At 44.9% G+C, this 26,648-nt stretch overlaps 1 protein-coding gene across 3 annotated transcripts in view; it reads right to left on the bottom strand.

Annotated features, from left to right (window-relative positions):
• Glis3 (GLIS family zinc finger 3) overlaps positions 1-20,978 on the bottom strand; it is a 417,572-nt gene extending 396,594 nt beyond the window's left edge. The window contains exons 1-2 of one of the 3 annotated variants that reach the window (XM_041661239.1): positions 20,384-20,978; positions 6,555-7,038 (exon numbers count right to left, since the gene is read on the bottom strand). In XM_041661239.1, coding sequence (XP_041517173.1) covers positions 6,555-6,942 — 388 coding nt within the window. In that variant the 5' untranslated portion in view covers positions 6,943-7,038; positions 20,384-20,978. Of the gene's footprint in view, positions 1-6,554; positions 7,039-19,175; positions 19,195-20,383 lie in introns of those variants that run through there. The other 2 variants (XM_041661240.1, XM_041661242.1) reach the window with 2 other exon arrangements.
• Positions 20,979-26,648: the final 5,670 nt, after the last annotated feature.

Here is a 26,648-nt window from a genome sequence, read left to right as displayed (position 1 = left end):
CAGATTCTAGGCACAAAGGGCAGAGAGGGGAGGTTAACCCAGCTCCGAGCTCTGATCAGAGCCTCTGCCTCATGGTCGGGCTACTGTGCAAGGAGCCACACACTCGTGCAGACGTGACCAAGATGCTTCACTATGACAGAAGTCGGTGAGCTGTGAGCTGAAACAAGTCCCACCCCTCACACCCAGCATAATCAAGTGTTTTCTCGCTGTATGTCTGAAAGTCCAACACCAGCTAAGAGCCACACAAGGACTGACAAAATCGGGAAAACACCATCTTGCGCTCCACAAAGAGAACCTGACTCAGACACTGACCAGAGGTCAGCTATGAGAGGCTAACGAGGGTGACATCATTGACTAACTTTGACGGGAAACGTGCCTGATGACATCACGTGATCTGATGACATCACGTTCACAAAGAGCGCCTGATGTTTCCTGAGGTAATACTGTAGGTGACACAATCCATAGTCGTCCATAGTCGTCTTTTTAATTGGGGGGGGGGGCACCCACACGGGAGGTGTGCACACGGGTGTAGAGTCCAGAGATTAACATTGGGCATCTTCCCCTAATCTTTCTCCACCTTATTTTTGAGATTGGGGGGGGGGGGGGAGGGCGGGGTTGGCTGAGATAATTTGGGTTGTATGTCTAACAAGCATGGGAAATAAGCCCATGGGGGTCTGGGTATGAGAATCACAGCATTTGCATGATTGGTACTGCTTGTATTAATGTCCTGGGGCCACTGATTAATATGCTACAGAAGGTTTACATGGGGATCAATGAAATGATACTTGAGTAAAAAAATCCAGCTACATGGCAAGTTGACCTTCATGCCTTGATGGCTATGCTGAGTCACAGCATCCCGAAAATTAAAAAATACCAACTGCCCAAGACCACAGTTATGTTAGGCATGGGCTGATTAGACCCGTACCATCGAGATGTCTTATTTAAGGGGAACGTATGGACGATAAAACATTAATATCTGAAGTCAGAACCAGATGCCTGGTGAAGTTTCACATCAGTCACCCCCAAGTTAAAATGGGCCCGGATCAAGAAGAGGGGCATAGATGGGCCCACCATTTCAGTCAGATCGGCTGCAGTGAGATGGGAGGGGGCTCTAATCTGAATCAGATCGGGAAGAACTGGTCAGCCGAACCAGCCCAAGCAATGAGGCACAACACACAAACCTGACACAAAGGCAGACACATTAGGGGTGGGGGGACTGGGGGAGACTAAAAAAGAAGCCTGCAGTACTGTGATGGCCGTATACAACACATTCAAATTGATAAGAACTGTCTATATCAAAAGCAACTAGAAAGGGCAATTGGATTGTAAGTGGTAAGAGAGGTAATTTATGAATAAAATATAAAATAATGCAGAATTAATTTGATTATGGAATGCATATTAAGATAGAATTATATGTAAGTGATACTGTTGCCTGACTTCCTTGGCTATGAACATGCATTTGTGTATATACATGAAGAATGACAATTTAAAGACGAAATGTCACAGTGTCTGTCACATTTTAAGTGGTTCAAAGTACTTGAAAAGGATCAATGTGGTAAAATGCTGCAAAGTCAAATCTATTAGTCTAGGCATAGTGGCACAGGTCTGTAAGCTCAGCACTTTGGTATGCTGAGGCAGGGGGATCACTTAAGTTCAAGGCATGTCTATACTGAGTTCCAAGCCTTCCAAGGCTATATAGTAAAATCTTGTCTTAAATAATAATAATAAACTAGTTATTTTTAATGTAAAGAAAAAAAAAGATTGAAACACTTGAGACCAAACAATGAATTTTTCTTTTTAATAAGTAGTTTATTGCCAGGCAGTTTTGGCACATGCCTTTAATCCCAGCACTTGGGAGACAGAGGCAGGCAGATCTCTGTGAGTTCGAGGCCAGCCTGGTCTACAAGAGCTAGTTCCAGGACAGGCACCAAAGCTACAGAGAAACCCTGTCTCGGAAAAAAAAGAGAGCGAAGTATTTTATTAAAGAGCTTTCTAATTTAAGTGGAATGACTGGCTGAGGCCCTCAGGAGACTGTTTAAAAAGTACAAAATTGAAGCCGGGCGGTGGTAGCGCACACCTTTAATCCCAGCACTCGGGAGGCAGAGGCAGGCAGATCTCTGTGAGTTCGAGGCCAGCCTGGTCTACAAGAACTAGTTCCAGGACAGGCACCAAAAACTACAGAGAAACCCTGTCTCGAAAAAATCCAAAAAAAAAAAAAAAAAAGTACAAAATTGAGAGAAATGATCCTTTTCTCTTTCTGCCTTTTATCCTTCCTCCCTCTTCTCAGAGGCAGACTCTGGTCAGAGCTGGACTAAGGCAGCCACTGTGCAGCCAAGAGGAACACTGTATGGTCCCAGGCCCGGCAGTGGAGAGCTGCACAGCCAACATTGACCCCTAAGAAAAACGGCCTCGGACTGGAGAGATGGCTCAGAGGTTAAGAGCACTGACTGCTCTTCCAGAGGTCCTGAGTTCAATTCCCAGCAACCACATGGTGGCTCACAGCCATCTATAATGAGATCTGGTGCCCTCTTTTGGCATGCAAGCATAAATGGAAGAAATGTTGTATACATAATAAATAAATAAATAAATAAATAAATAAATAAATAAATCTTTAAAAAAAAAAGAAAAAAAAAAAAGAAAAACGGCCTCATGACAGGTTCCGGGCACTCGAAGATGTAGCCAACCGAGTGTCTCTGTGTTTTTATGGGGCCCTCAGGCTCAGAGAAACACCTCACAGACGTCTATTGAGGAGCTGGGTGTTAACACTTCACCGCATTTATGTACTAGCAACTTATTAGCGGCTTTAAAGAGTAATATTCGTAAATTAAAAGAAAAAAATAACATACCTGTTTGATTTATAATTTCAGGAGGGAAAGACGCTCCCATAGTATACCCTACCACTCCCCAAACCTTAGAATGAGGCAGATCCCAGCATGCGCACTGCCTGTTCACATCTACTTCTTGGCTAAAACTGTAGTGAGAACGCCCGGTGTGGTGACTCAACACCAGGAATCTCAGCACTCAGAAGGCAGAGACGAGGGCTGCAAGGCTGGCCTAGGCTACAAAGTGAGTGCCAGGTCAGTCTCTGAGACTCTCTCCAAGAAAACCCCAAATGTTAAACAATTAAATAACTTTAGAAATTGAAAAGTAAGCTACCCAAAAAACTCCAGAACTTTCTCACCTCAGCCAGATCTTCGTACCGACTGAGTACGAGCTTCTCACGCCTGTTGCCCAAGCTCTTAGCAACCACTGTCTCTACAAACTTGACTACTCCACATCCTTATACAAGAGGACTCACAAAATGCATGTGTTTGAAGCTGACATATTTCATTCTACACAGTTTACTCAAGGCCTATCTGTCATGGAGTGTGCTAGAATGCCCTCCCTTTTCAAGTGCAGTACACATGCATTACCACATTGTGTCCACATGCTCATCTCGTGATGGACACTTGCACAGCTACCTTCTGGCTACGGTGGGAACTGCTTTCAAGAAAAGGAATAAAAAGGGGGTTGCTTTCCCTGAGATCGCGGCTTCACTGAGGTCACCAAAAGGAATGTAATGAAACTGACTGTGGAAAGCGCCCGTCCTCTCCGCTAGCATGAACTTTGCCTGGTGAGCAAAGAATGCGGTGCATCTCTCTGATTCCTTCAAAATTTAAAGCATCCTAGGCCTTTTAAAAGTTCAGTGATACCACAGAGAAACCCTGTCTCGAAAAACCAAAAAAAAAAAAAAAAAAGTTCAGTGATACCCCGATGACCTCGAGATATCATTTGAAACCCACACCATAGGATGCTGAAGCCACTGTTACCTTGTTCCCAGGTTATTGGGATGTAATCCTTAATCAAAAAATAAATAAATAATAACACTGTCAAACCTACACTTCACACCAGTGTCCCCTGTAACACCCTCAAAGACTTAAATTCTCTGGATGCAGCCCCAAGAGTTAGTACAATCGTTCTCAGGACTCAGAAAGTGCTCTTTTTTATTACTGTGTAAACTCTACACTGTTCCAAAGCAATGAGACTCCACTGTGATTACTTTGTGTGACTTTACCTGAACTACAAGGTGCTCACACGTTTGGTGAGACATTATTCTTGGTGTTTGCGTTGGGCGTTTCTGGATGAGATTAACATTTACACCAGCAGACTAAGGAAGGGGACTGCCCTCTTCAGTGATGAGAGACTGCATCCAATCAGGCCTGAACAGAGCAAAAGGTTGACCCTTTCTCTACATGACGGGCAACCCTTTCCGGCATGGTTGCTTTTGAACTGGACATTGGTTCCTTCTCCTTGCCTTTGGACTCACAGTGAAATACTGGCTCTTCCTGAGTCTGGAACGTGCTGGCCCTTAGACACAAATTTTCAGGCGAGGACTACATTTTACTAGCAAGTCTTCCAGAACAATGGTTCCCCCACAATCTATGTCCGATGATTATTTGTTGAGCAAATGATCAGAAGGAGTTCAAACAAGCCCACATCATTGGCTGTTGACTTGATTTATGAATTCTGACAAGATCAGTAAGGGACAATTCCACTACTCTAGAAGGAACAATTCAACTACTCTGGCCTCACTGAGACCATAATACTATCCAAGCGGCAAGGATGAGAGGAATAACTTTAGATTGTCCCCAGCTTCTTATCTGTGAGAACTCATGCTTCAAGCATGTTGACAGGAAGCCAAGCACTTTCTACTAACAGAGCCAGCAAGCCTCCGGGGAAGAACTGGGAGGCAGTACTTGCTCGACATGCATTACAAGGTATACTGGCCATGACGACACACTCAGACTCACTCGACCTAACTTCCTGAAGTGCATTTCAAGCAGGATTATAATGATGACGTCTATCAAAGTACCATTCCTGACGTCTATCAAAGTACCATTCCTGAGCTCTTTCTTAGTGTCCCCAAAGTACTTGTTCTTTTTGGATCTTCATCAGTTAAATCAAGCACAGCCCACACCCAAGATGGTGCAAGCCATCTCTGAGTTCATGTTGGAAAGCATCCCCACATGCTCCCTGACACATACATGACATGAGAAATGCAGATTGGTGATAATATCACCATTAGCACTGGAGGTCACACGGAGAAACACGGGTGCCTATAAAAGCAAGCTGCAGCTCGCTAGTCAAGATGAGCTGAGAGGTGTTGCTATTGCAATGCCTCTAAAACCCAACAGAGGCAATTGGAAGGAAGACACAGTGTTCAGCTGCATGGGGCCTAACAATGACAGATTAGTCTGGAAAGGGGCCCCAGGAAAACTTTAGCTGAACTTAAATACCAGTACCTCTAGGAGAGCAAACAACTCCATAGAGAAACTAGACTAAATATAATTTAAGTACAAAAATAGATAATAACGTGTAAGAGAAATATAACAGCTACATTTATGTTTCCTGTTGTGGTGGGGGTTTTTCTGGATTTTTTAAAAAAATCTCTTCATTTACACCAAACACCATAGACACCAGACATCTTACACCAAAATACACAGACACAAAGACAAACAATCCTTTGGCTACAGGTCTGTTATAAATCATTATTCACATTAATTAAAACCATAAGTGGCTGTTCAGAAGCCTGCCGGTAAATCTACTGAACAAGATAAGCACTTTAAATACAAACATTTACTACTAAGTGGTAAAGTACCTTAAGGAATATACAGAGTGCTATTTTACATAAAAAGCTGTAGCTACGTAGGATACAGGCTCTTTTTCTTCCTAGCCTAAACACTCACACCATCTGCAACATAAATTCATTAAGTCCACCCCAGTTGCTGGAGAAAATATCTTTCAAATACTTTATTAGTCCTCAACAACTACTCTTTAATTTGAAATATATGGCAACCCAATTAATACTGAGTTAAAAGCACACAGTGTATTTCAAATTATCCAAATTTTCTAGTCCCTCACAAATTTTAAATACATGTTTATTATTCTTGGCGGGGACAGGGTTCATCAGTGGAGCAGTTGCCTAGTTTGTTATTGTAAAGGCCATGGTTTCAAGCCCCAGTATAAAGGGGGGTGTGTTGTGTGTTATTCCAACTTGATTCCCTCTGTTGATTTCACTCTTAATTTTCTTATTTATATTAACTTATTCCTCTTATTACTGGTTATTACAGTATCTCCATTTTAACCCTTCCCTTCCTAGCACAGCTTTTCTTCTAGTACTTCTAACACCAGCACTGGTTCTGATTCAGCCTGGTCCTCCAGGGCTGAGAGAATCCACCCCTCTACTCCCAGAAGCCAAGGCAGAGCCACGTGTATGCAGAAGACAGACTTCATCACCTTGCTCCTGCCCTCCTGCCACCACCGCCTGCCCTATTTCCCTTTGAAGCTGAACCTTCTGCTCTACCTGCCTCTCCGCTTCACATTCTGAGGGGTCACACACTTGTGCCTAGCATTCACACACAACTACACTGCCAGCCCCTTACCAAACATGAGACTGTGAACTTTGACTCTGACGTTAACTTACACATATTTTCTATAGAACTTGCTGGCAGTGAAAAGACACGGGGGAGATAAAATTATCCCGTTTTTAAAAGATTTCAAAATGACAATCCTACCTTTCTCGGGATTTGGAGAAAAGGGGTCTCCAAATTCTTGCTGTTTGGGCTTTACAGTAAGTGATGCAGCCAAGCCACGGGCCTGAGTGACGGGAAACTGAGGCTTCCCATTGGTGAGTAACTGTCTCCTGGGGCTCAGGGCGGGCAGATGGATGGGGCTCACGGCCACGTTGCTCTGAGCAGCCATCCCTGCTCCGGAGGACATCCTGAGGTGGAGGCTGTTAGCAGGACTTCCAATAGCGGGGCTGGGTAGGCTGGCACAGGATGAGGGGCCCGGAGTGCCCGAGTGGGCTCTGATGGGAGGAGTATGTTGACCACTGAGCAACCCAGGCCCCTGCGGGTTTCTTGATGGCCGATGGAGACTCATGCCACATGATCTTCCATTCATCCTGAACGCCCTAAGGCCAAGATGATCAGTATCCAATGGCGCTACTGATCCTTTCAGGGTAAGTCAAGTAATGTATCCATGGGATAGGTGATAAGTCTGTTTAAAACAAAAACAAATATAGGCATTGGGAAAGGCAGAACTGAAAATAAGACACAGCAATTTTTCAGCTTGTATAACGTTCATATCAAGACAAAAAGAAACATGATCATAAAACACACAGATCCCTGGCAAAGACTTTCTATTTCTGCATTCAGGGGAAGCTTGTAGTATATGGGTCACCGCATTGTCCTATTTGCTACTGTGCCCTCCTCAACATGGTGCTCTCTCAGCAGCTACCATCAGTCCTATGAAGACTGCTCCCACGATGTAACTCATTCTATTCCCAAAGGACCTTACACTTCATTTTCCCCACAGAGTCTTTGGAAACCCAGAACACCAGCCTTTGGGGACTGAGAGACTCAATTTCTGATGTCCCCAGTCAGCAAATACAAAGCCAACATGACGTTCATCTTAAGAGGAGTATTTTCATAGTTCCCAGGTTTGCAGAAAGTCAGAATTTCTAAGCCTGGGAATTTTAGTTTTTGTCGTTCCTTATGCTGAAATACTTACAGCAGCATCAAGACCTTAGATCCATATTGACCCTGAATTATGAAGCTATAAACAGACTCAATGTTACAATACTCCACCTTCCATGTGAGGGTCTGGGAAAGTAGAGAGTTATAAACAAGACCTCCTGGAAAGTGCAGACGAGGAACCCATAAGGTGCGGTGCCAGTATGTTCACAGAAAGCCTACTGTATTACGTATATACATAGTGTTAAAGAGCCTCCGATGAAAGCAGAAAAAAAATACAATTGTGTCCACAGAATGCTATTCTCTACTTGTATGTAATGACATCAACACTCCCTAGGGTAAATCACTAAGGAAGGCTCTCTCCACTCCCCAACCACTCACTCTTTAAAGTAGGTCTAATTAAGTAGCCAAGCGACACCATGGTGCCTCTCTACTGAAAATGTCTGAAACAGCCACTATGTATCTTTTACAGAGACAAGATAGTCACAGGAGTAGCCACCGCTGAACAAACACAGGAAATGAAGACTGAAAACAAGTCAATAATATCCATATGTCCTCAACAGGAAAAAAAAAAAAGTCGGGATTTTTTTATGCTGTGGGATCCACCTGAAGTCTTGAACAAATATTTTCAACTCAACTCCAAAAGATCCCAGAGCAATGGAGGCACCAATCATTGTGAGAAGGCTACCGAGGAATGAAAACTTCTTCAAGGACATTGTTTTATTTCACCATTTTAGGAAATAAAATATACTCAAATGTTCTCCGTGCTTTCCATGAAATTTACCACGCGTGCCTACGCTGAGGCACTTTGTGATTCAAATGTAAGATCAGAATGCGCTCTTTACTTCTCTGCATTGCCAAGAAACCCACCTTTTGATGACAGTAGCTTTGCCACCCCTAAGAGACACCCAGACTCTCTCTGTCATAGATCTGCCACTCCCACTCCCCCTGCCACTACAGGTCCTGTTATCCAAACCTGCATGACTGAATTTCTTCATGAAACAGTAAGAAAAGAGCTTGCTACTCAACTGGTCTTAAGTCAGTTCTTCTTTGACACTGGAAAACTCCCTGCACACTGTCTGTGGTGTGCACATCTGTCGTGTGCACATCTATCGTATGCACATGGAGCTACACTGTATTACCAACCAACCACTCCCTTTGATCTTGAGCAAGAATCAAACGCATTATCCACTCTCCGCTCATTCATAAAATAGTGCTTTCTAAGCACTCTGTACTTTCAGAGGAAGCATTATTCAGTAGCTACCAAAAAGGGGAAAAAAGCAAATAAATATGCCATATTGGTCAATTTTTGAAAATGAAGAATGGTCCAAAATGACTGGAGTTGGTTAAACCAGGTCCAAGTGGCAAGTGTCTGCAGATCTGTTGACTGTGCTCATTTCTGTTTTATTTTGTTTTGTTTAAAAAAAAGTAAAGAAGAGTCATTTTTGCCCCAGCAGCATATAAAGCAGTTCTCCTCAAAGTCTGGGTCAGAAGCGCATCACTAAGAATGGCAGCATTAGGCAAGGCCATCAAGACCTGCGAGAAGGGAAGGTGAGAGAGCAACAGCAGAATCAAGCATCAGGCTTAATTAATATCATACCGATATGTCATGCATGAATATTTATTTTGCCTTATTTTTTATAAATTGCACTCCTCTTTGAAATAGGTTTAAATAAAAAAGAACAAAATATGCTTAACTTTTATATCTGAGAAAAAAGAAGCCCCCCAAAAATGGCATGATTAATATAGAAAAAAATTAGGCAAACAAGCATTTAAGTTAAGCAAAACCACCCATGAGATTGGAAAAAAAAGAAAAGATAGAAACTACATGGTGGGGTGTGGGGCGTAAGATGAAAAGAAATAAACTATACAGGAAAATTTGCCTAAAATTAAAGTTTTCACATGAATTATGTCAACAAATCTTTGGAGCATTCAATACTAGGAGCTAGAAAATCAATTTGGTTTACTCACAGTGTAACGTTTTCTATACTTCTGAGCTAAGTCATTGATCACAATATCATTTCAAGCCCACTGGATAAGAAAGAAGAAGTAAACCACTCGACTTTAGGAAAGACCTATGTTCAAACATCAGTGAGAAGCTCTGAAGAAGCCAAGGAGCCGAGACCTAAGTCACAAGCTCCCCGGACTCGGTTCTTCAACCCTAAAAGCCTGGGAAGACAAACACAATCACTAGGGTCTTTTGATAGTCTGTTTTTCCTAATAAGATAGCCTGTTTTTAGAAAAGAAGTACTACTTTAAAAAACACTCGCATACTACCATAACAAATTACTATATCAAATCTATTTCTTCATGAATTAAAGCCAGAGGAACTGTTTAGACATAAAACTAAAACAGTTACCCTCTCTACCAACCCAATTAAAGACTGTTGGGAGGGCCGGGCCTTCCCTAACACCATGCACAAAGACAGCACTAACCAAAAACAAAGGGATGCAGCCCAAAATTTAGATTCTGCTAGGAAAATCAAATTCCTGGCTAATAATACACTTTACCAGGAAAATTTTACTGAACCTTTAAAAAAAAAGATGCATTTACTTATATTTTATATTTGTTAGTGTTGTGTTTGCACCATTAGCCTGACTGGTGCCCACAGAGCTCAAAAGAAGAGGTCAGATCCCCTGAAACTGGAGATATCAGCAGTTGTGAGCTGCCATGTCGGTGCTGGGAAACAAACCTAGGTCCTCAGCAAGAGCAGCCAGGGCTTCTAACCTCTGGGCCATCTCGCCAGTCCATTCTTTTTATTTAAAAAAATTTCACAAGCTTCTCCTCCATCTTAGGCTCAAACATTCTACTCAAGACTACCAAAAAAAAAAAAGAACAAAGAATTCTTAAGGAGAAAGACAAAGAGCATACAGAAATATCATGTTTAGGATTTTCATATATGACGTTCTGCCAAACTTAGATTTTTATACCCCATTGGGTCTCACAATGAAAATGTTCACTCTGCTAATGAGTTACTAAATCTTTCCTTCTGACCACTTTCAAACTCTTAAAACACTCCTGTAATTCAGGTCAGAGAGGAAATGACTTAACCCCTAAGGAAACTTAAGGTAGAAAAACCATTTTAATAATCCCGCTCGTTCTCTGGAAAAGCATCAACTCAGTCTCCTTCGTAGGGCTCCAGACACTGCTCCTCATAGATTAAGAGAGATTAGACAAACGAAAGCAATGTTAACTCATCCTCTCAAGAAAATTCCAGAAACGAGTTCTATAAAGCGTATTTACAGCCAAAGGCCTTTTCTTAGTAAATACCATTAATAGACTCATCGAGAGTCATAATTCATCTGATGAGCCAGTTAATTATTAATTTTCATACATCATTTCATTTCCTTAGGCTACATTTAGCCTTTGTTACATTTTCCATTCCTTATGCTGAGAGCATTTCTTACCCTGCACACACACACAGACACACACCCAAAAATCCTGTTAATGAAGCACAAATAATGGTCAGGAAGCAAACTGATCCTGAATGTGATAAGCTTTATATATATATGCATATAAGCAAATGTGCATTGTGTGTGTGTGTGTGTGTGTGTGTGTGTGTGTGTGTGTGCATCCACACGTAAGCCATTTATGACATGCTACTCTTTTCATTCTCCCCTTTTGGGTTAATGATTGTATAATTTCATTAAGCTCTGTCATTTCAACTTCATTGCCTTCATCCTTTAATAGGCCCACGCAATTCTCCTGGGCTTCTCCTGTTACTGCTTTTCGTAGCCAGAAGAATATAGAAATGAAAAACCTATTGATGGGTAATATAAGGTATTCTCATGCACGGCTGCAGTGTGAAGCAGATTTTGCAATTTAATCAAGGACAGGTAGAGCTGAATGTTCTTATATCCCAAGAGTTCATTTTAATAAGCAGAATGTACCTTGTTCTAACACAGGTGACTGACTCCTCCGTAAAGACTGTATAAACAAAAGCCAATCATGTAAGTCATTTTATTGGCAACAATATAAACACAGCTATATTAGATGTCACCAATAAATCAGAGTGATTCTTGTCGGCAATTTCAACAAGAGGACAGTGCAAACACGGCTCCATGACGTGGGAGGATATTACGGAGGAACTACATGGGACGTGGACAGTATCATTTCTCTGGGCCAAAACCGGAATGTCCTCTATGATGATGAATGGATCCACAGCAAGACATAGTTGTTTGTGCGAGTTCCGAACTGTATGCATGGAAACCAACAGAGTCACAAAAGTTTCACAAGAAGAAACTCACATTTGAGTTGCAGAGCAGAAACTCAAAGAAGCGTCTAAATCTTTTCACTCAAGTACTCTCCAGGCCTAATGAAAACTGTAAGAATATTACCACATTCGTGCTGAACATCTGTATATACCGATGTTAAACAACACAATCTCTGGTAAGATGAAATCAGGGATCTCACTTTACCACTAATGAATGAGACAAATGAGTGTTCCCAGCAAGCATTCTACCCTAGTCTTCCAAAGACCACTCACAAAAGACACTATAGCCTGCATTAGGGCCTCTCTTCAGCAGAACCCATGATCCAAACTCTAAACAAACTAATGATCAACATATTGTAACTATTCCGAACTCTGAACTAACCCATGATCAATATATCATAACTATTCTAAATTTCATATTTATAAACTGTCTCTAGAATGAAGATTAATTTTTATGCAAATGGAATAAAATAACCGACAGTGCATTTTATATCGAAATCTGTAGCTATGATGTTTACAATGTGGGGCACGAGCATGGCCAAAGCCTAAGAGAGGAAGAGGAGGTGGGCGAACCATCCAGTTCAGAAGCCCATCCTAGTCAGTCAGTCTGACGGTCAGAAGCAACCTTCTGAAGATCCAGGCAGTGGCTCTGAGGACAATGACTCCAGACCAGATGCCTGGTAAGAAAATCCGAACCTTCAGAGAGACTCCGTTGGAGACCAGCAGTGAAGCCAGGCAGCACCTCTGCCCCCAGAAAGCATCTTCCACACCTGCGTGCATCCACAGGCCTCTCACGGCCTCCTGCCTTACCCAGTGTCACTGGTTTCAGCAATAATTACTGAGAAATTTGCCATCACTTTGTCTCAGTCATTAACTCGTCAGTCAGTACAGGAAGGTCTAGAGAGCTGTGACCCTACAAAGAATGGCCAGTCAGTTTAAAAAATAATCATAACCATAATTAGATTATTAATCATCAAGTTAGGATGAAGTTGAAACCAAAAACCTTCGGCATGTACAGGGATGCTCGGACAGGCAGTCATGGGCTGGCGATGCCTTGGCACAGCACAGGTAGAAATACGCTGAGTTCTTAGGCCTACAGTTACCAAGATACTCATTCCAAAGCAGTGTTTTACAAAGTGGGCAGCAATCTCCTGATGGCCTATGGTATCAGTTACTCAACAGGGAAAATTTTTTTTATATATAAATAAATAGAACAGGCTGCAATATATTTGAAGCTATCAGAGTACATCAAGAGTAATAGTCAAGCACTGTTCTGTTTCACCTCTTTGCAGGTGTACCCATCTGTATGCACACAGTGTGTTTTGGATAAACACTATAACTTATGGTGGGTCAAAACGAAACAAAACCTGGTGTTCAAAAACCATTTGGACTCTTTGCTGCCCAAACACCTACAAACAGCAGCTGTGGGTACAGCCAGATTTAAACAATCAAAGTAAAAGAAATACAAAATGGTATACAATGTAGAAAATACTTGAAAGATTGATACTTAAAGTTTTGTCTGGTTTGGTTTGGGTTTTTTGATTGTTTCTTTGTCTGTTTTCTTGAGACAGGTATTCTCCAGGTAGCCCTAGCTGACCTGGAGCTCCCTTTGCAGACCAGACTAGCCTTGAACTCAGAGATCTTCCTGTCTTTGCCTCAGCTTTATTTTTTTTTTAAGGTCAAACAACATAAGGCTACATTTCAACCACTGCTATCTGTCACCTCTCAACAGAGAGGACTTGATCATTTGTGCTGAAAAGTAACAACTGAGCAACCAGCAGCATCAGCATCAAAACAACCAAAAATGGAGTCTGATGGGTCAGTGCCAAGGTTATGAACACTGGTTCCTCTTCAGAGTTCCAGGGTCCAGTTCCCATCATCCACATGCCAGCTCACAGCTGTCTGTAACTCAGTGCCAAGGGGTCAAATAAAAAAACCCTATCTTGCCTTCCAGATATCAGGCATGCATGTGGTAAACAGACATACATGCACACACAACACCCATACCTAATAAATTAATAATAATAGCAATAATTATTTTTAGATCTTCCCAGTTGCAGAGTGTAGACATTAATCCCAAGAATGAAGTCACACCCTGATTAAAAACCAAAATATGCAATAGCTATATATTAACAAAACTCAGGTTTTTTTTAGAAGAGTGAGCTGTTTTGGGTTGGTTTTTTTTTTTTTTTTGAAACGTGGTCATAATATGAGTTAACCATTAGATCCTGAGATGAGGAATCTAAAACTGAACAGATGAATTCATCCCCTATGACGTCACCCCTGCATTAATTACCTGCACCACTGGGACTGAGTCCCATGCGGCCATCATTTGAGACACAAAGCCTTCTTCTTCCAAACCTGGAAAAGCGGTGGAAACTGACTGGAGAATATTCTTTGTAGAGAAAACAGGAAAACCCATCCTTACACAAAGAGCAAGGCGAAGGGAACTATGCTTAGACGGAAAGATGGCTCCTGGTCCCTCGGTTTGTATAACCTACCACTCCGTCCACGGGAATGGCTATTTTTAAGGTTAAAATCACAACTTTCTCAAAGGGGTAAGAGACAGCTACCTATAGAAGATTCTAGAAGCAAAGCTGATCATCCAGACCCAAGAGTCAGGCTTGCTGAAGAATCTCTGCCACACGTGGACTGAATGATTTCTCTCCTTGACCACAGTGACTCAAACATAGCCACTGTTAGGTATTTTTAATCGTTGGTAGACAGAAGTTTTATACAAGTTAATTCTGTCCCCTGACATCAGGGAAGAAGTATGAACGTCCACAACAATGACTCGGCCTTTACCCAACATGACAACATATTTATTAAAAATCTTGTTTAAACCTTCGTGAATGACTAAGCCAAGTTACAGACAGGAGTGGAGCCTATTGGTCATGCTGAAAAGGTTGGGAAAACATTAATCTATTTCTTCACACACAAAAACAGAGCCCAGGCCTCTACTTGGTTTTCTGTGTACAGTCTTCAGCAGGCCTAGAAACGAAACTTGGAAGCTCTGGCTCAGAACTGTTAAAAAATCACTGACATTCAGAAGTACCGGTCACTTTATCAAGGAGCCTGGGACAAGGTCAGATCTAGTGCTCCAGCCTATCTCCTCATCTAAAGTTCCGTGAGGCTTGCTGCCCCTGAAGGAACGAGCAGCCTTTCATGTTCTTGGCCTAGAGATCACAGCCGACAAGAATGGCCCACTACTTTCTTCATCTCCAGGATGTGCTCAGCCACGGGGCACCTCCGAGGTTTCAAGCCTTGCAGACAAATCCCCCGATTTTGTTCCCAAAACAGAAAATGACCGGACTCTTCCTCTAGCATGTTGCCGTGAACCCTGCTTCCAGAGTTTGCAGCCTTCTCTTTCTGGGTTTGTGTCTGATGTGTGCATCTATGTATGAAGTTTGTATGTATGCAAATCAACATGGAAAGGTGCATGCGCACACGCACGTGGGAAACAGATGACAATCTCTGGTGTCAACCCCAGTGATGCACTCCACCTCCTCCGAAACAAGGTCTCACAACTGACCTAGCGCTCACCAATGAAGGTACACTGAAATAGATCCTCATTGCCTGCCCTCCCCCGCCCCGCCCAGTGCTGGTGTTACACGTGTGCCAACGTGTCTAGCATTTTCACTTGGCTTCTAGGGTTAGAACTCGGGTCTTGCTGAAAACATGAAGAAAACATCTATTTCTTCAAGTGGTCCTGATACTTATGAGAGTTTTACCAGATGAACCACCTACCAGCCCATTTTTCCTCCCTCCCCAAGCCCATTTTATGTCCTTCTTACTATTCCCAAGTTAGTCTCCATGTCTCTGTCAAACGAGAACACCCATACTATTGTGCGCTGTCCATGCCATTACAGAGCAATAAATGAGGAAATGTATGTCATATTCTCAGTACAGTGAATATACAAAGACGTAAAAAAGTCAACAAATGTTAACTCTTTTATTCCATCTACATTTTTTCATTTTAAATTCCTACCATTCTACGGTGTGCTGTGCCTATCTGCCTATGTGTCATTTCCTTGTCTAAATTCTCACTTCTTTTGAGTTTTAGCTTATATCTGAAATCCAACCAGCCCTCGTATGTAGAGGCCATCATACACTGTATTTACATATTTGACCTTTTCACATCTTAGTTATCACACATACATTTCAATACTAATTTATACATACTTACTACATTTATGCTATCCATATTATGCAGATCATATTGTGCAGAAAATACAAGTGAGATATATAATTATAGCCTGCCCTTATCATTTCTTATCTGAATAAATACTGTATAAGTGACATGTGACAGTGCAGTAACGAGCCCCATGCTCTGTGTCCTGCAGATCCAGTTTAATTACAGCTGTACACTGTCTGGTCTATCCTATTTTACTATCTTCCTCTCTCTAAGCAGGAAAACGTAATGTAGAAATCCTATCCCATCCTCTGGGCAGACACAATAGTCCTACCCGAACCTTGACATTCTGGTGGACAACGTCCATGGTCAGTCCAGTATGTTTGCTATGGAGTGGTGACCCTCACCCCAGGGCTACCAGTGCATACTCTTCAGCCCTTTTCCTGCTCACCCAGAGTCACACAAGGCACGCAGGTACCGAACTGCTGACAGGTAGACGTAGGACCCACTTGACTTGCATTTCTCCTTAGTCCTACCATTTTAAGTAATGCTCACAAACAAATACTTTCTCTAAGCCAAACTGTTACCATCTCCTTTAAAGGAAAAGCAAAATTACCTGACCAACTATAAAGTAGTGTGCAGATCAAACAAAGCTAGAACTATTCCAATTGCATAAAGATACTTGTTCAGGAAAACTCACATTGAGAGCTAGAAATGAGGGCAGTGTTACCTTAAACAGTGATTCTCAACCTTCCCAACGCTGGGACCCTTTAATACAGTTCCTCATGTTGTGGTGACCCCAACCATAGAATTATTTAATTGCTACTTCACAACTGTAAGTTTGTCACTGTGATGAATCATTGTGACATGCAGGATAACCGATATGCAACCCGCAAATGGGATCGCAGCCCACAAATTGAGAACCACCGTCTTATAGGGAGGCAGTCACTGAGGGACTTCTGAGAGAGGCTCCTGGGATGTTAGTTTACTGGGCGTGTCCTGTTTATGAAGCTGCCAACAGGTGTGATCTTCCAGATGGATATTTTGTTTACGGCAATAAAAATGCTGGCTTTTGTATCAACTCTGCCTAAAGTAAGTGGGTAACTTCTTTACTCCAGCATCTTCTAGAAAAATTCACCTCGTCTTCATGTCGTTTTGTCTCTAGCTCCTTGACTAAGAATACCATCCTATTTTTATCACAAAGACTACCCGTGTGCCTTTTCCCCCTTCAGTCTGAGTTTATGGACCAGCCAAACACAAAAGGGTTAATTCTGTATTGACACCTTATTTATAATAGAATTCCTCTATAGAAAAATAATTGCAGAAACACAGGAAATGACTTCTCCAAAGTTAAGAGTGTGCTCCGGTGCCTCTTCCTGGATTCACTCCCTCAAAAGAACTCCTACAATCTGGGAGATTTAAACACTAACATTCCAACTCCAATGACCAGCAACTATGACCTGAGAGGACGATGTGGACAGAATATCCTTAGGCCTATTAGGAAATAAATAATGTGATTAGGAAGAAGGTAATGTGAACAACCAACCTGTCTTCCGAAACTGTAGAGTGAACACCTCTGCCACATAAAATTAGAGCTGTTAGGAAACATCAATTTCATTTATTTAAACCTCCCCCTTCCTTTTTGCCCAGGTAAAAATTCCATACTAGGTAGAGTCTGGAGCGCATCCAAGAAACAGAGTTACTTTTTGGAGTAAGGACCACTTTCTCCCAAGCAAACCAACCAACCCCAGTTATCTGAGCTCTGCTAATCTGAGTGGGTCTTTGGCAGAAGCATTGGGAGAACTGATGGAAAGCCAAATAGAATCAATGAGTTGGAGAAAGGCCACTCTGCCCAGACTGACCTTGGAGGAGTAAGGGAAGAGGGAATCATCCCAGAGCACAAGGAATCAACTAACTCACTCTCAAGAAGGGCCTAGTCCTCCCGGCATGGAAGAATAAGAATAAACAAAGTACCAATAAGAATGGGGATAATGCCTCCTTCAATTCAAGGGGGAGTGGGGCTGGAGCTAGTCTTGAGAACTGTGGCAAATTCTAGTAAAGTAATTAAATGTCAGCAGTTCTCACTGGAGAAAGGGGGGGGACATGCGGGCTCACCCAGTTTCCCTCTTTAGATCAGGTCTTTCCAAGCACAACCTTCACAACCTTCATTATTTTCCTGCAAACTTTTACAGGGTGCACCTGCCTTGTGGAGCCTCACTGCAAATGAGAGAGAGAAAGCGGGGAGTAAGGTTTAAACTAACACGAGTTCATTTTTACTATTTAAAAAGTTCCTAATTTAGTTTAAAAAGTGAAGTCCAGTGGGCAAGGAGACATTTGGGGAACCGACCTGGCTCCCACCCAAGGCAGAAAGCATGACTCATCACAGCTTCAGAGCAGACAGAAGAGGCTTTGCGTTTGTCTTGAGTTCGCCTTCGGGCCAAGAACCGCTCTCAACTGAGAAACTTCAGTGTTTTTCCTGGATGCTTAAGTCTGGCAGGGGTTCTTGGGCAAAACCCTTTGAGTCTCAGAGTCTTGATTTCCAGGTCCCCTAGGCCTTTTTAATCGTTACCTCTGGGGACTCCTGGTCCCATAACCCAAAGGGAATTGGTCCACTGGGGGGAGCTGTGTAACTTCTCTTTCCTCCCCAACTCTAGGATCACAAGGGACCACCAACCCCTATACTCAAGAGATGTTGCTGTCCTAGAAAGAGACTGCAGGATTGGGAAAGGGTACACTCCGGGAGAAACAGGGTTGCAATTGCTGGAGTGTATAGTCCCTGTGGACATTGCTCCCTAGGATTCCGGAAGTGGCCCCCTACCCTCTATCCCATAGGACTAAGTTGGGTTCAGGGAAGAAAAACCAGGAAGAGAGGTCTTACACAGGGCAGAGGAGCCTAGGTGGCGGTGGGCCTGCAGAGCCGAGATGTGTGGTCCCGCAACAGTGGGTGGAAAGCCCTCCGGGCGGCTTCAACACCCTCCCCAACACACAGACACATACACAGAGGCACAGAGCCACAGAGGACTCACAGACACACACACCTTTGCCCCGCGGGGGTCCTGGGTCCCCTGGTATTCCCCGAGGTAAGTGAGGGGAGGGTCTGGAGGTGGAGGCGCCAGGGCCCCTAGTGGTGCTCGCTGCACCCTGCCGCCCCCGCTCTGCCCCGCCCCTCACCCGCTGCGTGTCAGCCAGCCAGCAAGCAAGCGAACGCAACAAAACAAAACAAACTCGTGCCGGCTTCCTGTTGTGCAACCCCGTACTGAGTAAGTCGGGGGCAGAAAGGCCGCCGCCAGCCGCCTGTGAAAAAGCCGGGACCTACCGAGGGGACCCGCCGGTCGGAGCCCCGGAAGCCGCACTCGGGTGCGCAGCGCCGCGTACCCCGCACTCTGCCCGCATCCGGACCATGGTGCGATTGCCCGCACCAGGTGTGGTTTTATGGTAGCCTCCCAAACACATTACATACCAAGACCAAGGGCGCGACCTTTCCCCAAAGTGTCTCCCTCCAGGTACCTACTTGAATCATCCATAGGATGACAAATTTGCCCGGGCCAAGGTTTACAGACATTTGGGTGCGTTCCTCGTCCCCTGGGTGACTTGTCAGCTCTAGTGAGTAACTTGGAAATGTCGCTTGGGGCAAGGTGTGTGTCTAGGATTGCCAACAACTCACTCACGCTTTCCAGAAAGTGGTCCCGGCAGACTTCAAAATAGACACAGGGTCATTTATAGGGACCAGAGTCTTGAAGTGGGACAAAGTCCCCAAGACTGAGACATTTCCCAAACAGTGCTGACATTTTTGTCCCGGCCCATAAAAAAAATGTACACGCGAGGTGACGAACCCGGCGGGGGGTGTTAGTGTCTGAATGTGTCTGCGATTTCGTGGCGTGGGAGGTTATAGTTGAAACTTGGCGGATGCGCACCGCTGTTCCTCTCCGCACTAGAAGCTCTATCCCGGAACCCAAGGACCTTCCTGAACAATGGGCACACCAACTTGGATGAAAGACAAAAGTGGAAAACAGCCTTCGTGGCGCTCCACAAAAACGTGGGAGCCGGAAAGACAACTACTGTCCCGACTGTGAGCCAAAGACCTCAGCTCACCCCATCACTCCCCGCTTCGCCAAAGTTTCCCCAAGTATGACCCCGAGGGATGGCGCGCACCGTGCAGGAGCGCTCGGTAAACTGGCCCTGACTGTGTAGCCTTCTGGAACCTCTATTTTCTTTTAAAAGGCACAGAGACTCTTCCCTCACAAGTGAAACTTCAACACCTTGCTGGTTTCCTTTCCATGTACACTGGGCGCTCTTAGGCAACTGACAGCCAGTCTGACGGCTAAGTGAATATTGCCATCAGACTCGGTAAGGTGTGCCTAGGTCTCTAGAAGCCCTGAGTATGGGGAGTTGGGGTGCCTGTGTCCTCAAACCCGCGCGAACGCACAAACTATTTCTAATCCCGAGTTGCATCTCTGCGACTGACCGCCCCCACACTCTCTAGCGCCTCGACTGCCGAACAAAGTTCCTATGGCATCCACTTACCAGGTAACCGGATTTCCACAACAAAGCTAGGCGCGCGAGTCTCTTTTCCCCGCCAGCCGGAGCGTGACAGCCCTGGCGACGAGTGAGTGGGGGTTGAGCCCCTCAGCTCTCCACGCGGGCTCTGCCTCCTTCGGAAATGAAAACTCGCATCCAAGCCCAGAGCCAGAGCTCGGAAACGCGGCCCGATGGCCGTGCGTGTGCGCGCGCGGCTGCGACGGCGGCGGCCCGGGAAGGAGGAGGCAGGGCAGCCGGCCGACTCTCGGGCATCAGCTCGCTGTCCCCGCTACACACAGACACACTCCAACCATGTCTTTACAAAGTTGAGCGGCGACTTTGTGCCTGGCCCTGGGTGCTCATCCTCCCTCTGAGCCAAGGAGATGCGTGGAATCAGGGTCCGGGCTCGGGATGCTGGCTGTTTGAGCTGGGTCCCGGCTGGAGAGCGCCGGTGCGAGCCTGGACCCGGGCCCGCCGCGGCCCCGAGGTGCGCGGCCCCTGGCTCCGGTGCCCTTGCGCGCCGCGCTCTGGGCTGCCCGGGCGGCGCAGTCGGGACGCCGGCTGCAGGGAGAGGGGAAGGGGAAGAGGGCGGGAGGGAGGCAGCCCGGCGAGGAGTGTGGATGTGTGTGCGGCCGCGAGGGCCGGCCGGCAGCCAGCTGCTTCCTGAGTGTGAGCGCCGGAGGGGGCGGGGAGGGATGGGGGCGGGCTCCTGGTCACCAGGCCAGCTAGTGTCTTCCTCTCCACGTTCGTTCGCACACAGGCTCCTTCCCATAAAACTCCAGAGCGTGGTAACCGCAGAGAGACTCTTCACCTTTCTGGACCTATTTATTTGCCTTTCTTTTTAAACCTAAAACTATGTCACTCTTCTACAGGACCCGTTGTCAGATCCTAAGGAACAAGAAAAAAATCCTTGTAGTAAAAAGGGAAAAGGGGGGATGGAAACAAAAAAGTGAACGATGGCAAAAGGGACCCAAATGTGTGGGATTGGATGCTGGTGACTATTTCAAAACTGGCCGTGGAATACAGAGAGGATCCTGTGGTATCTCCCAGGGGGTAAAGGGGCTAAAGGAAGGTAAGGAGGGAGTAACCAAGGTTTCACTTGAAGACAGACTGGGAGGAGTGGACGCACCCTCCTCGAAGATGTTGCTTGTAGTATTCTCCTCAGAGTTCAACACCCCAGCTTTGTACCCCACCTAAGTTGTGATTCAACTGGTAGGCTCGATCAGAGCCCCTCAGAAGCCTGTCACTTTAAAATTACCTACTGTTAGTGGATGCACTACGGATTGCCACAGACAGCAAAGACTTCCAGCTTGGAATGCAATGTGTTCATTGCAGGCCACATCCCCCAGTTAGGCCTCTGTGCAGTGAGTCTTGGTCTATTTCTCTCTGTGGCTGAAATGAACGAGGTGTCACAGACACTTAGAAGACCACTCACTAGTCTGGGGCTTGGGAGATAGCTCAGTCTGTAGTAAAATGTTGTCTTAGGAGTGTGGAGATCTGAGTTCAGATCCTCAGAACCTATGTAAAAAGCAGAGCATAGTGGTGCACACTTGCAGTTCCTGCACTGGTTGGTGGGGGGGGGGTGAGGGTGGACAGACAGATCCCTGGAACTCACCGGCCAGCCAGTCCAGCCAAATCTGTAAGCTCTGGGTTCAATGAAATATTCTGTTACCTCAAAAAAAGACAGAGAGAGAACAGGATCAGGGAAGATAACTACATGGACCTCCACATACATTCACAGATTTGTGCGCACACAAACACCAAAACACACGTAAACACAGCGAATTTCTCTCGGCCTTAGAGTCTAGTCTGCTCCTGTTCTAATAAAATGTAGAATTTTAATAGATGCTGTGGTCAGATAGAAGCCCCTAAGGACACAAGTGATTTAGCCCAGAATACCAAACCCAAAAGGTCGTTGGCAGTTTTTGTGTCTTATTTCAGCAGAAGCGTTACCACTTCTTCATCTGTGATGATAAGCAACATCACCAGGGCAACCCTGGTTTGCACAATACTTTTTCTTGGACCTTATTATTAAGGTCCTTATTTTTTTTTTTTTTTGGAGGGAGGCACAGACACTATAAAACACCGCCGCGGTATCCGTCAGCAGAACTAAAGGGTGAGGGAATCAAACAGTAAGCACTATGCTATGTCACACTGTCCTTTCCTGCTTCTCCCTCTGGTCTTCATCGCCTTCGAAATACAAATGCCCAAGTCCAGGATGGCAGTGGATGGGTTCAACCACACATAAGAAAAGAAAATACTCATAAAATGAAGCATGCAGCAACATCACAAAAACAAAGAAACCAAATGCTGGAAATTGCCGTGATTATTCCATTGTGGCTAGTTATTGCAACATGCCTGACATTCACATAAAAACCCATCCTCATGAAGTCTGCAGGAGCAGAGCAAGCTGCTCAAAGGCAAAGCATCCTGGGAAAGTCTGCTCCTCACAGGCTCATGGCATTCTCCAGGCAGAAGCAACGTCAGAGTAAAGGATGAAAAAGTAAAAAATAAAATAAAAACAAACAGGAAAAAATGAACACTTTGTCAGCATTTCAGGTAACATTGAAACGCTGTACTTTTGATGCCAGAATGGTGAGATGATGCCTCGAGGCCTGAGGAAGCTGCTGAAACTTCTCACATGATGGGAATATCAAAAGCTGCAAGAGAAAATACGTAGTACTTTACCCTACTTTAATCAGTTACTCATGGAAATGAGATTGTGGGGGAAGTTATGAGTCATTAATTTCTCCCAAATTCCCTTCTTTATTTTGTGCACAGGAGCGGGAATGGCATTTTATTCGGGTGACATTTTCATGAGTCTCTAATATTCCTAATACATTTACCACTAAATCGGTACAGCGCTTGGGGTAGGAGCAGAAATGGAGCTCGGCCGTGAGCTTACAGTCCAAGAGTTACAGTGACTCTGGAATGCTCCCAGCACAACTTTGGAGTGACTCAGAATGAGATCGGTGCTTCTTCCAAACTGAACTGGTCAGAGGCGAGGGATGAGAGGCAGTGGGAAAGGAAGGGAGGGTGTTCACAGATGTCACCCTTCAATTCCCATCATCTGTCCTTAGGAATCATGCCTGGCAGCCTTCCAGCCGGAGAAGTGGGAACGGCAGCCTAGCCAGCATCTTCCTTCCCTCTTCCCAGAGACCCACATTGAATTCATCTCAACTCCTGACTCAGGACAACTGACTCAGCAGACAGTGCCCGGCTGCCAGCTCAAGTGGACCTCGTCTGTCCAAGCACTGAGACTGAAAGAATTAGACTTGGCAGACTCTGCAGATCGGGAAATGTTGCTTAAGGCCTTCGCCTGCACCTAGGATAGAGGAAAACCTTACGGATCTCGAGTAGATCACCTCTTCTTGCCTCAAAGTCATGACTGTGAGAGAACTGCCAACACAGCTGGGTTTACTGGCCCGGAACCCCTGGGTTCTGTCAACATTGTTGCCCTCCAACATGAAGGGATCCTCTCTTGACCTTATCACAAGCACACTGGAAGTCCCACTAGTTGCTTCTTTTTGTTGCTGTGACAAAATATGTAACAAAAACAGCTTAAGTAGCCAAGAGGTTTGTATTGGCATTGTCCATCATGACAGAAAATCAGAGAGATGAACGAGGTTGTGCGCCTCACTTTCTCATTTTGATGCAGCTGAGAACCCCGGCCCGTGGGATCATGCAGCCCGCATTCAGGGTGGCTCTTTCTTCCTCTGTTAAACGTTTGTGGTAAAGCCCTCAAATGCACACCAAGAGGTTTGCCTCCTGGCTGATTCTAAATGGAACCAACAGTGAAGATTAGTCATTATACGTGTAAAAAGTCCACAGTCTCTTGGAATCAATGTTGATGAAGGCAACTGAATGTGCAGAGAGGGAGGAGGAGGAGGCAGGAGTAATGCCCTCCAGTGTAACATGGAGCAGCCTGGCTGCTTGAGCTGGCCTTCAGGGAGTGGAAGCAAAGCATCCCACAAAGGCAGCTATGCCTCAGAGAGGCACAGAAGGCACAGATCCTGCACAGCTGCAGACTCAAGGCTAAAGTCAAAACAGGCATTCATTTCCTTGTGTCTACAGCCATCCAACGCTCCGACTGTTACACGTGTGAATCTGAGTGATCTAGCAGCAGTCCATTTATAGACTCGCGGAGAGCAATGGTCAGGGCCCTGTACCTGTCGCGTACCCATAGCCAGAAACAAATCTGAACTGCAATTGGCAGATAAGTTGAGCTAATAGCACCAATAACTGTATGCCTAGCTATTAAAACACAAGCTCACACACGCACTCACACCAGCTGACAAGAGTCCACTCAGGTAGAGATGCAGTGGAAAAAGTCAGTGTTTGCCAAATTAAAGAAGGGAACTAAATGTGTAAGATGGAAATTTTCCATTTTCCCTTCCTGGATGAGTAGTACAAATAGCGGGATCCAGCAAATTTCATATTATGTTAACCCATGGCTTGATAGGCTAATAAAATTTAAGCTACTCTCGCTACAGGTATGGCTGGCCCAGACTCTCCTTACCCATCAGTCAATGATACTGGTTTTTTTTTTAAAAAAAAAAACACATCTCATTTATACTTAAGAAGGGACTTTTCTGAGGTCAAAACTTTACATGGGAGTCTAAAATGTATCACTTCAAAGGTAACTAACAAGAGTATTTTTCTCCATATGGTTCCTCTCAGTTTCTTTTGATGAGTACATCTTTTTTTTTTCTTCCCATTTTGTGTAAGCTTTAGGAGCATCTCAAATTCTGCCAAGACCAGCGGGCTCTTTTCTGCCATATTCTTAAATAGTATTTGCAGGGGGCTTACCCAGATAGAAATGAATCGTAGCTGTATACAGTACCGCATCACGATTCCTCTGCTACTCAGCACCAGTACCAGCTACCTTCAGAGTTGTGAAGATGAGCATCTCTGAAGAGATATGACCTTGTCCCTAAGCACCTTCTACGTTTCTTCATAGGTTAACACCATGAGCTAGCAGGTAACAGATGTTCATCAGATGAGTGGTTTTATCAGCAAGGAAGTGAAAGAATGGCAGAGACGGTGCCCAGCACTCGCTGCTTGATTTTGTCTGTGTGATCACTTCAGCGCTAGAAAAAAAAGACTCTCAGCACCTGGCGCTTCTCCTTCAGCAGGCACAGGCTCTTCAGCTTTTTGCCTCCTTGAAGAAGGAAATCCAAAGTCTCCCTGCCAGGCTTTGTGTTTGCAGGTGGTCCTGGCCTGAGGCCTCCTCGACGGATACTGACTCCGGCTCACCGGAAACCTGGTCACTCACATCGCACTTTGAGTTTTATACAGAAAAGAATGGCATCCTAAAAGTGGATGAAAAGGGAGGAAATGAGAATGGAGGTTACAGGGAGGTGGGTTTGCTTGGTAATGAGATGGATGAAGAAGGGTGGGCATCACTGGGTTCGCAGCTGGGTAATTGGGCAATCTGGGTGCTCAGAAGCAATACCATTTGGTGGCTTCTCCTAGGACTCTCCCTTGTACTGCCTGAGAGAGCGCTGGAATAAGCTTAGACACGTTCTACACATCCAGAATTGCTGGGACACGGACCCCTGGGAAGCTCTCAACATTTGCACACGCTTCTATTCTCTTAGGCTCTTGTAGCCTGATACTGAGAATGTTTTTAGTATCTGTTATTCAAATGACCAGCTGCCCCCCAAACATACCTGTTCATACTAAGGGTGTCGACCTCCTTCAGGCCAGAGCGTTCCTTAAAGGTACAACCCCACTGAGTTCTCACACCAGCCCAGTGAAGTCCAACCAAGTGCAATTTCCATTTCACAGATGAGGAAACAGGTAGAGGGGCAAAATACCTTCCCAGTGTCTCAGCTCTCCTGGGAGTGGCCGGCTTCAAACAGAAGTCACCCCCACAGTTCACGGCTCCAACTCCTTCAGGGCAGCTAAACCTGCCTCTACCTCCTGTTTATTTGCTCTTGCCCTCAGGCAGGATGTTGGGAGGGGGTGGACTTTGGAATCAGAAAACCTGGAAATCCCTACTCCACGACTTATTCGAAGACTGTACCCTGGCCCACTGGGGACTACAGTTCTGCTGTCTTTGTAAAGACTGGGTAGGAACTGTGCTGCCGGCAGATAAACAAATTTGTACAAACTGGGGTTTGCCTGTTGGTAATGGTCTCAGCTTAACAGCTTCAGGGCAAACTGACCCCCCTCCCCCCCCCTCCCCAGCTCCTAGGAGGGGCTTGAGAATTCTAAGAGCAATTCTACTCAACCTTGTCAAAGTGACTGGCTAGCTAAACTGACCTTA

Source organism: Microtus oregoni, unplaced genomic scaffold (genome assembly GCF_018167655.1).
Source record: "Microtus oregoni isolate MIOR12 unplaced genomic scaffold, Mior012 000012F_ref0000307, whole genome shotgun sequence".
Taxonomy (NCBI): domain Eukaryota; kingdom Metazoa; phylum Chordata; class Mammalia; order Rodentia; family Cricetidae; genus Microtus; species Microtus oregoni.
This window is presented reverse-complemented; position numbering and strand designations above follow the sequence as displayed.